This window comes from Rhinopithecus bieti, unplaced genomic scaffold (assembly GCF_001698545.2).
Source record: "Rhinopithecus bieti isolate Rb0 unplaced genomic scaffold, ASM169854v2 scaffold_10589, whole genome shotgun sequence".
Lineage (NCBI taxonomy): Eukaryota > Metazoa > Chordata > Mammalia > Primates > Cercopithecidae > Rhinopithecus > Rhinopithecus bieti.
The window spans coordinates 1,567,033-1,577,056 of NW_016807065.1; the positions used below are offsets into that span (position 1 = coordinate 1,567,033).

Here is a 10,024-nt window from a genome sequence, read left to right on the forward strand (position 1 = left end):
GAGGCCCCGGGCGCGGCGCAGGTAGCGGCGCGGGCGGGGGACCCGGGGTGCGTGACTCGGTGGGACTTTGTGTGTCCTCATCGAGCGGTGAGGGCGTGGGGCTGTGGTGTCCTGGATGGGCGAGGGCGTCCCGCTGTGCGATTCGCGTCTGTGCCTGAGGTCTTCAAGTGCGCGCGCCACTGATCGCGCCCGGGGTCGCCGTGGGTATGTTTGCTCTGTGTGTGTGTGTGTGTGTGTGTCCGTCCACGTAGGGGCGGAGTGGTTGTGCATTACATGTGTGTGTCAGTGCCTGGGGATGAGTCTCTTGTGTGTCTGCCTGTGTGTGGGCAGTGTGTGCGCATAGGGGTTTGCTGTGTGCGCGCAGATTTGGAGATGTGTGTGTGTGTGTCTGGGTGTGTGTGTGTGTCCCCAAGCATGTGTGCGTTTGTCTCTGAGTGTGATGAGTGTGTAAATGCCTGTGTATGTGTGTCTGGGGGGGGTCTAGGTCTGTGAGACTTGTCAGTTTGTCTCTGGTTTGGTGTGAGCATGCAAATAAGTGTGTATGTGTCAGCGTGTAGGCCTGCGTGTCTGTCTCCTCGGGTTGTCTGTGTATGTGTGTGAGTGAGTGTGTCTTTGTGTGTAGGCCCCAGGTGCGCGTATTTGTGTGGCAGCGTGTTTCTCTGGCTTGTCCCGTGTGTGCGCGTGTAAATGAGTGTGTGTTTACACATGTCTGGGAGTGTGTGGTTGTGTGTTCCCATGTGTTTCTCTCTGGGTGTGTTGAGTGTGCACTGAGCCTGTCGGCGTGTATGTCTGCGGTGGAGGCGTCCTGACGTCTTTTGTGGGTCTGCAGTGCCCAAGCGCCTGTCTCTGGTTGCGCGGGATGTATGTGTCGCTGCCAGTGTGTGTTTGTGTGTCTGGGTGTGGGAGTGGCGCCGCCCACTTCCCCTGAGTTGGTCACTGAGGCCACAGCCGTCTGTCTCAGGGTGTCTCCAGCGGTCGGGCTCAGGGCCTTTAATTAGCGGCCGGTTGTGGGGGACCAGCCCGGGCGCCGGCCCCCTCCTCCCGCAGGCCCCGGCTGGGCCTTTGTCTGCTCTCCGGCAGGGGCTGCCTCCTGCCGGCCGGGCCAGATGTGCAGCCGGGAGGAGGCCGGCAAGCTGGGGCCTCTGCCTGAGTAGACGCGGCCTTGGCCTCCACGGGGGACCGTCCGTCGGCCCTGTCCGCGCAGCCTGGCCGGAGAGGTCTGGGTGTGGAGCTGAGGGTCCCTTCAGGATCCCCGGGATGGGATGGGACGGGACAGAGCCTCTGTTTCTAAGCCACTTCCATTTCCCGGAGGCATATCCTTCTCCAGGCCTGGCACCCTCCCCCACGCTGGCCACCTCCCTCCTGCCTTCGGGGAGGAGGGGCTGGAGGAATGGCCAGGCCTGGGTACACACACACACACACACACACACAGGGTCACACACATACCATAATGCACATGGAGTCACACGCTCATAGTCACACACAGGGTCACAGACTCACATACATGCTGTAACGTACATGCAGTCACACACATACGCCACAGCGCACGTTCCTCACTGACGTCCTGTTGTCCACCACCATCTCTGTCCCTGAGCCTCTTTCAAGCTTCATCTTCTGCCCCAGACCCACTGCCTTGTTCATGTCCCCCCACCACCCGGTGCCCTGGGCTGTGTCACACCTCTCCACTACCCTGTGGGCTGGACCCCAGCTCAGACACCTGTGAGCCTTCTGCAGATCCCCTTCCTCCCCCCACCCCATACACTGTGTGCAGGTGAGTCCCCTTCCCCTGTCCTCACCCCCCATGCTGTCCCAAGCCTTGTCCCTCACACCCCATCTGAGCCCAAAGCACAGAATGGGGGGTGAGGGTTTTGGGAGGAGCGCCTCACTTCAGAGGACAGTGATGAGGACTGTGAGGGTCTTAGGGGGACCGGGACAGACTCAAAGACACTCTAGACAAGACCAGAGAGAGCCCCTAAAGGAGGAGGACAAGGCACCAGGCCTGGCAGTGCAAAAACAGGAGAGGAGGGAGGGAGCCAATGGGAGAAAGGGGTGAGGTCCCTGCTTTACTTGCAATGAGAATGTTGCTACCTTTCAGGGGTGGCTTAGGGCAGGAGCAGGGGTCAGAGGTGCCCAACCAAGAAGGGCCTTGATCTGGGAGTTGGTTGATACCTCCAAAGAAGGAATAAGGGAAAAGCAGCAAGAAGAGAGGGAGAGGAAGTGGGTTTTTTTTGGAGGGGGTTCATTAGGAACAGAAGAAAGAAAAAGTCGAAGAGGAGGTTCTCCAGGGGCAGAGAGAGGGTCCGAATTTCCTCAGCGATCCCTCAACTACAGACCCAGCTCAGTGCTGAAGACCAGCCCAGCTCCTCCTCTTTGACCCCTCCCTGCCCAGGCTCCAAAGAAGAAGAAACAAAGACCGAGAGAGGCCCAGGTGCAGGGAGCAGGCGAGGGAAGGATCCGTACAGGAGCCCAACACCACTGCACCAACTGAAGCCCCCAAAAGGTAAAAAAAAAAAAAAAAGAGAGAGAAAGAGAGAGGCCAGGTGCTGTGGCTCACGCCTGTAATCCCAGCACTTTGGGAGGCCAAGGCGGGCAGATCATGAGGTCAAGAGATCGAGACCATCCTGGCCAACACAGTGAAACCCCGTCTCTCCTAAAAATACAAAAATTAGCTTGTCATGGTGGCGCACACCTGTAGTCCCAGCTACTCAGGAGGTGGAAGCAGGAGAATCGCTTGAACCCGGGAGACAGAGGTTGCAGTGAGCGGAGATCGCACCACTGCACTGCAGCCTGATGCCAGAGTGAGATTCTGTCTCAAAAAAAAAAAAAAAAAAAAAGAACAACAACAAAAGGAATGGACGTTAGCCCAGCTAAAGAGTGCAATGGAGTCACAGAATATCTACGAGTGAGCTCCCCGTCACTAGAGGGATCCAAGCAGAAGTGGGGAATGTGGGCTTCTCGGTCCATCAGCAACTTGGCAAAAACCTGGCTCCCTCCCTCGGGGCTGAACTGCCCTGTTTGGGGGTTGACTCTCAGACTTGGCTGGGCTGCAAAGAAAACAAGACTCTGTGATTAAGGGATTTTGCACAGAGGAGGAGGAGGGTGGAGACAGGAGGGTGGGGGAAGAGGGTTTGGCACAGGTTGGTGGCCCAAAGTGGTGTCTGCGGCAGGCTGGCCTGGGGCAGATGCTGGAGAGACTGAGACCTGCAGGGCAGGCTGGCTTGGAGCCTTGAAAAGGAAGAATCTGAAAAGAGGACGGAAACACAGGGCGGAGGAGAGGCGTGGGAGGGTGGGGGTGCTACCCGGTGTGGAGAATCCAAAGACAGGGCCCAAGACAGTGGGTACGCGGGTTGGCATATGAAAGGCTGGAGGCTAGCTTGAATCTGGCTTGAATGGTGCTACCCCTTTTGAAGAATCCAAAGACAGGGCCCAGGACAGTGGGTGCGTGTGTGGGAATATGAGAGGTTGGGGGAATGGAGTACTAGCCTTAGCTTTAATCTGGCTTGAAAATTCAAACTGACCACCCCAGCCTTCAAGTGCCTCTGATGCCAGCCTCCCCTTGCTCTCCTGCACTCACCCTGCCTGGGTGCATGCCAGGCTGTACCCCACCTCCAGGCCTTTGACCTTGCTGTTTCCCCTCCTGGTGCACCTTCTCCTGTCTCTTCACACCATTGATTTCTTATGCTTTGAACCTCTGCTTCCCAGTCTCCCTATTGATACCTTCTAGAGAACATGTCACAATCTAAACCCTTCTCCATTCACTTGACTGTCATCTGTCACTCCTAAGAGATGGAACCCCACAGGGCTAGGGCAAGTAAGGGTTGCTATCCTCAGCATGCATGGCTGTTATGCCCCCATCCACCCTCCACCAGAGGCTATAACCCAATGAATGAACCCAGGTTCCACCTCTTTTTAGCAGTGTGACCCAGGGCAAACTTTATCACTCCTGAGTCTATTTTCTCAGCTATAAAAAGATGAGTGATTGCGAGTATGATGCGAGGTTTCAGGAGTTCGAGACCAGCCTGGCCAACATGGTGAAACCCCATCTCTACTAAAACTACAAAAAAATTAGCCGGGTGTGTTGGCGCGTGCCTGTAATCCCGGCTACTCAGGAGGCTGAGGCGGGAGAATCACATGAACCCAGGAGGCAGAGGTCGCAGTGAGCCGAGATTGCGCCATTGCACTCCAGCCTGGGCCACAGAGTGAGACTCCATCTCAAAAAAAAAGATGACCGTGACTTCTCAGTTATTTTGGAAATGAAATGCAACAGTAGGCTGGGTGCAGTGGCTCATGCCTGTAATCCCAGTGCTTTGGGAAGCTGAGGTGGAAGGATCGCTTGAGGCCAGGAGTTCAAGATCAACCTGGGTAACAAAGTGAGACCCCCGTCTCTCCAAAAAAATGAAAACATTAGGCAGGGGTGGTGGCATGCACCTGCAATCTCAGTTACTTGGGAGGCTGAGGCAGGAGGATTGTTTGAGCCCAGGAGGTGGAGGCTGCAGTGAGCTATGATCACACCACTGCACTCCATCCTAGGTGACAGAGTAATGCCCCGTCTCAAAAAAACAGAAATGCACTGGTGTGAAAACTAGGGCCAGTAGCTGGCACATAGGAGGTACTCCCAGCTTCCCAGTCCCTGCCTGTCCTCTTGTAAGAGTGTAGGAAGGATTGGAAGGGGAGGTGGGGAGAGGGGAGCGACTGAGTGAGAAAATGCATTCAGAATCTTCAGTCAGGTGAAAAGCTTTGGCCATGGTTAGCCTTGGCATTGGTTGTGCTGGACAGCGGGACCAGGCGCCCCCTTACCTGGCTCCCCCCTCCCAGGAGCCCGGTGATGCTGCGCAGGCTGTGAACAGGGGAGGCGGCACTGTGGGGGCTGCCGGCAGCCGGGGCTGGGGAGAGACATGTGGACACGTGGCCTCTATGGCTCCCGCCTGCCAGATCCTCCGCTGGGCCCTCGCCCTGGGGCTGGGCCTCATGTTCGAGGTCACGCACGCCTTCCGGTCTCAAGGTAGGGGAAGTCTGGTGGTGGCGGTGGGGAGGGAGCGAAAAATTTAAGAGACCAGTTGGGCTCCAACAGAAAGAGGTATCAGGGGGCTGGGATGGGGTCAATGGGGAAGGCCCTGGGGTCAATAGGCGGGGGCCTTGCAGCCAACTCCCTGGATTTCGGGGGTCAGTGAGGCCAGCATCACTTGCTCCAGCAGCCTAACAACCAGGACACAGGGGTCCATTAAAACCAGGGCCCACCCCAGGCCTCTGACCCTCACCCACAGATGAGTTCCTGTCCAGTCTGGAGAGCTATGAGATTGCCTTCCCCACCCGCGTGGACCACAACGGGGCACTGCTGGCCTTCTCACCACCTCCTCCCCGGAGGCAGCGCCGGGGCACCGGGGCCACAGCCGAGTCCCGCCTCTTCTACAAGGTGGCCGCACCCAGCACCCACTTCCTGCTGAACCTGACCCGCAGCTCCCGTCTACTGGCAGGGCACGTCTCCGTGGAGTACTGGACACGGGAGGGCCTGGCCTGGCAGAGGGCCGCCCGGCCCCACTGCCTCTACGCTGGTCACCTGCAGGGCCAGGCCAGCAGCTCCCATGTGGCCATCAGCACCTGTGGAGGCCTGGTGAGCTGAGGATTCTGGAAAGTGGCAGGGGGTGGGGGGTGGGGAATGCCTACTAGTTTGGAAGTTAAGAAAAACACTTCTACATAGAGGTCAGAGAAGGAATGATAGTGGGACATTTTTAAAGTGTTTTGAGTGAATCAGTACTTTGGGGATGCAGCTAAAGCAGTACTTAGAGGAAAATGTATAGCCTTAGGTAAGGCCAAAAAATAATGAGCTGAACATCTATCTCAAAAAATTAGAGGCTGGGCACGGTGGCTTATGCCTGTAGTTCTAGCATTTTGGGAGGCTGAGGTGGGCGGATCCCTTGAGGTCAGGAGTTCAAGACCAGCCTGGCCAACATGGTGAAACCCCATCTCTACTAAAATACAAATAAAATTAGCCAGGCCTGGTGGTGTGCATATGTAATCCTAGCTACTCAGGAGGCTGAGGTGGGAGAATCGGTTGAACTCAGGAGGGGGAAGTCGCAGTGATCTGAGATCACACCACTGCACTGCAGCCTGGGTGACAGAGCAAGACCCTGTCTCTTTAAATATATATATATATCTTACATATATTTATATATATTATTTATTTATATTTAAGATATATATATGTGTAGTCGTATCTATACACATACCATTTTCTATAATATACACATACACGACTAGGTATCTAATTAAAAAAGAATTACAGGCTGAGCATAGTGGCTCATGCTTGTAATCTTAGCACTTTGGGAGGCCGAGGCAGGAGGATCACTTGAGGCCAGGAATTCGAGACCAGCCTGGGCAATATGTGAAAAAATAAGTCTCTATGAAAAAATCAATTAAAAATTTAAAAAGTTAGCCAAACAGGCCGGGCGCGGTGGCTCAAGCCTGTAATCCCAGCACTTTGGGAGGCCGAGACGGGCGGATCACGAGGTCAGGAGATCGAGACCATAACACGGTGAAACCCCGTCTCTACTAAAAACTACAAAAAACTAGCCGGGCGACGTGGCGGCGCCTGTAGTCCCAGCTACCCGGGAGGCTGAGACAGGAGAATGGCGTGAACCCGGGAGGCGGAGCTTGCAGTGAGCTGAGATCCGGCCACAGCACTCCAGCCTGGGTGACAGAGCGAGACTCCGTCTCAAAAAAAAAAAAAAAAAAAAAGTTAGCCAAACATATTGGTGTGCTCCTATAGTCCCAGCTCCTTGGGAGGCTGAGGCAGGAGGATCGCTTGAGCCCAGGAAGTTGAGGATGCAGTGATCTACGATTGCACCACTGCACTCCAGCCTGGATGATAGATTGAGACCTTGTCTCCAAAAAAAGAAAAGAAAGAAAGAAAGAAAGAAAGAAACAGCATGGATACTAATTACCTATGCCAAAAAAAAAAAAAGAAAAGAAATAGCAAAATAAACCTGATGAGATAAGAACAAAATCATAAAGACAGAGAGGAGGTCCCAGGGGTCCTAAGCTCCAGAACCTGATCCTGAGAGCTTTCTGTCCCACTTCTCAAAACCCAGCATGGCCTGATTGTGGCAGACGAGGAAGAGTACCTGATTGAGCCCCTACACGGTGGGCCCAAGGGTTCTCGGGGCCCAGAGGAAAGTGGACCACATGTGGTGTACAAGCGTTCCTCTCTGCGTCACCCCCACCTGGACACAGCCTGTGGAGTGAGAGGTACATCGGTCTTTCTGGGGATGGGCAGAGGGCTACACAGTATCTTTCCCTTGAGGCAGCAGTGTCTTTTTATCCAAAAAGTCAGCAGGCAGTTATGTGAGGGGAAGAATGGGGCTGCTGAGAAGGGGACACAGTGATATAATTATAGAATTCCGGCCGGGTGCAGTGGCTCACGCCTATAATCCCAGCACTTTGGGAGGCCGAGGTGGGTGGACCACCTGAGGTCAGGAGTTCGAGACCAGTTTGGCCAACATGAAGAAACCCCGTCTCTACTAAAAATACAAAAATTAGCCAGCCATGGTGGTAAGCTACTCGGAGACTGAGGCTGGAGAATCGCTTGAACCCAGGAAGCGGACGTTGTAGTGAGCCAAGATCATACCACTGCACTCCAACCTGGGTGACAGCAAGACTCCGTCTCAAAAAAAAAATCAGGCCAGGCGCGGTGGCTCACACCTGTAATCACAGCACTTTGGGAGGCCGAGGCGGGCAGATCACCTGAGGTCAGGAGTTCGAGACCAGCCTGACCAACATGGCGAAACCCCATCTCTACTAAAAATACAAAATTAACCAGGCATGGTGGCGCATGCCTGTCATCCCAGCTACTCGGGAGACTGAGGCAGGAGAATCACTTGAACCTGAGAGGCAGAGGTTGCAGCGAGTGGAGATCGTGCCATTGCAACCCAGCCTGGGCATCAGAGCAAGACTCCATTTCAAAAAAAAAAAAAAACTAGGGAGTTCTATCCAGGGGGATAGCAGAGACATATCCTCAGACAGTGAACCAGTGGAGCTATGGAATAATATCCCTGCTGTAGTCACCTGGCCCAGCAGTGAGTAAAACAGCCAGACAGGTGTTCAGGTATAAAACCATTCCTTCTCTAGGATTATCATGTGATCAGACAGCCAGTGTGGTGATTATATCAGATACTCCAGCAGTTATTCAGCCAAAAGGCCAGATTTATGATCAGACTGGTAGGAGGATGGTTGTACAATCAGGCATTTAAGAAATGAGAGAGAAGGAAAGCTATATACCAACAAAATATTTACCAGCACAGTCATACTGCCAGAAAACCAGGTCAGATGGGGCATGGTGGCTCACGCCTGTAATTCTAGCACTTTGGGAAGCTGAGGCGGGGGGATTGCTTGAGCCCAGGAGTTTGACAACAGCGTGGGCAACATAGGGAGACACCATCTCGACCAAAGATAGAAAAAATAAGCCAGGTGTGGTGGTGGGCTCCTGTAGTCCCAGCTACTTGGGAGGCTAAGGCAGGAGAGTCCCTTGAGCCAGGTAGGTTGAGGCTCCAATGAGCCTTGATCACACCACTGCCCTCCAGCATGGGCAACAGAGCAAGATCCTGTTTCAAAATATACATATAGAAAATCAGGGTCAGGCATGGTGGCTTAACACCTGTAATCCCAGCATTTTGAGAGGACGAGACGGGCAGATCACTTGAGGTCAGGAGATCGAGATCAGCCTGGCCAACATGGCGAAACCCTGTCTCTACTAAAAATACAAAAAAGTTAGCCAGGCATGGTGGCACATGCCTATAATTCCAGCTACTTGGCAGGCTGAGGCAGGAGAATCGCTTGAACCCAGGAGGTGGAGGTTGCGGTGAGTTAAGACTGCGCCAATTGCACTTCAGCCTGGGCGACAAAGCGAGACTCCGTCTCAAAAAAGAAAATCCGATGAATGTTAGATGGAAAAGCAGAACAGTGTGATATTGAATGAAGTGTATAATCAGATAGTCTTGTGAGTAGGAGGCTGTGGTAGACATACAGCCACAGTCAGCTGTACAGACAGAAAAGGTGGATGACATACGATGTCACAGTTGGGTGGTCCATGAGACCATCTGGTTGTAGTACATCAGGCAGTATGATTGTTCTAACTGCAGTGCATTGCAGTTAGAACTCACTGATCTAATCAGGCAGTGCATTTATTGGAAAAGTTGCTCACCGAGAAGGACAACATGTTGTCCAAGCACACAGTTCAGACAGCAAAATAGGCTGGTTCACACCATTCCATTCGGGCAATGGAATTGTCAGTGGATTGTACGATCATGCTGGTCATCATGGGACAGTGGTTCAACCAACCAGCTTAGCTCTGGGACAGTCATGCAAGTGTTCAGTTGGACATTTGGGCAATGGGAGAGGCTGGTAGCTGAACAGCTTGGCATACAGGCAGTGGAACAGCATTCAACCAACAGTGGGAGAAGTCAGGCTGTTATTCAACTCAACGGTTTGGCAGTGGGACAGTGACATCATGGTAGACTACAATATTCTCAGGTAGTAGGACACTGACAAAAAAATAGAGATGGTACTGCCAAGATGCCCTGTAGACAAACAATGAGGCAGCCGGGCACAGGGGCTCATACCTGTAATCCCAGCACTTTGGGAGGCTGAGACGGGTGGATCACTTGAGGTCAGGAGTTCAAGACCAGCCTGGCCAACATGGTGAAACGTAGTCTCAATTAAAAATACAAAAATTAGGCTGGGCACGGTGGCTCACGCCTGTAATCCCAGCACTTTGGGAGGCCGAGGCAGGCGGATCACCAGGTCAGGAGATCGAGACCATCCTGGCTAACACGGTGAAACCCCGTCTCCACTAAAATACAAAATGAGCTGGGCGTGGTGGCGGCACCTGTGGTCCCAGCTACTCAGGAGGCTGAGGCAGGAGAATGGCGGGAACACGGGAGGTGGAGCTTGCAGTGAGCGGAGATCGCCACTGCACTCCAGCCTGGGTGACAGAACGAGACTCTGTCTCACAAAAAAAAAAAAAAAAAAA

At 53.6% G+C, this 10,024-nt stretch overlaps 1 protein-coding gene across 2 annotated transcripts in view; it reads left to right on the plus strand.

Annotated features, from left to right (window-relative positions):
* ADAMTS10 (ADAM metallopeptidase with thrombospondin type 1 motif 10) overlaps positions 1-10,024 on the plus strand; it is a 33,150-nt gene continuing 23,126 nt past the window's right edge. For both annotated transcript variants that reach the window (XM_017879899.1, XM_017879900.1), the window contains exons 1-5: positions 1-21; positions 2,390-2,500; positions 4,816-5,002; positions 5,265-5,611; positions 7,089-7,245. In XM_017879899.1, the coding sequence (XP_017735388.1) occupies positions 4,915-5,002; positions 5,265-5,611; positions 7,089-7,245 (592 nt within the window). In that variant the 5' untranslated portion in view covers positions 1-21; positions 2,390-2,500; positions 4,816-4,914. The remainder of the gene's footprint in view (positions 22-2,389; positions 2,501-4,815; positions 5,003-5,264; positions 5,612-7,088; positions 7,246-10,024) is intronic.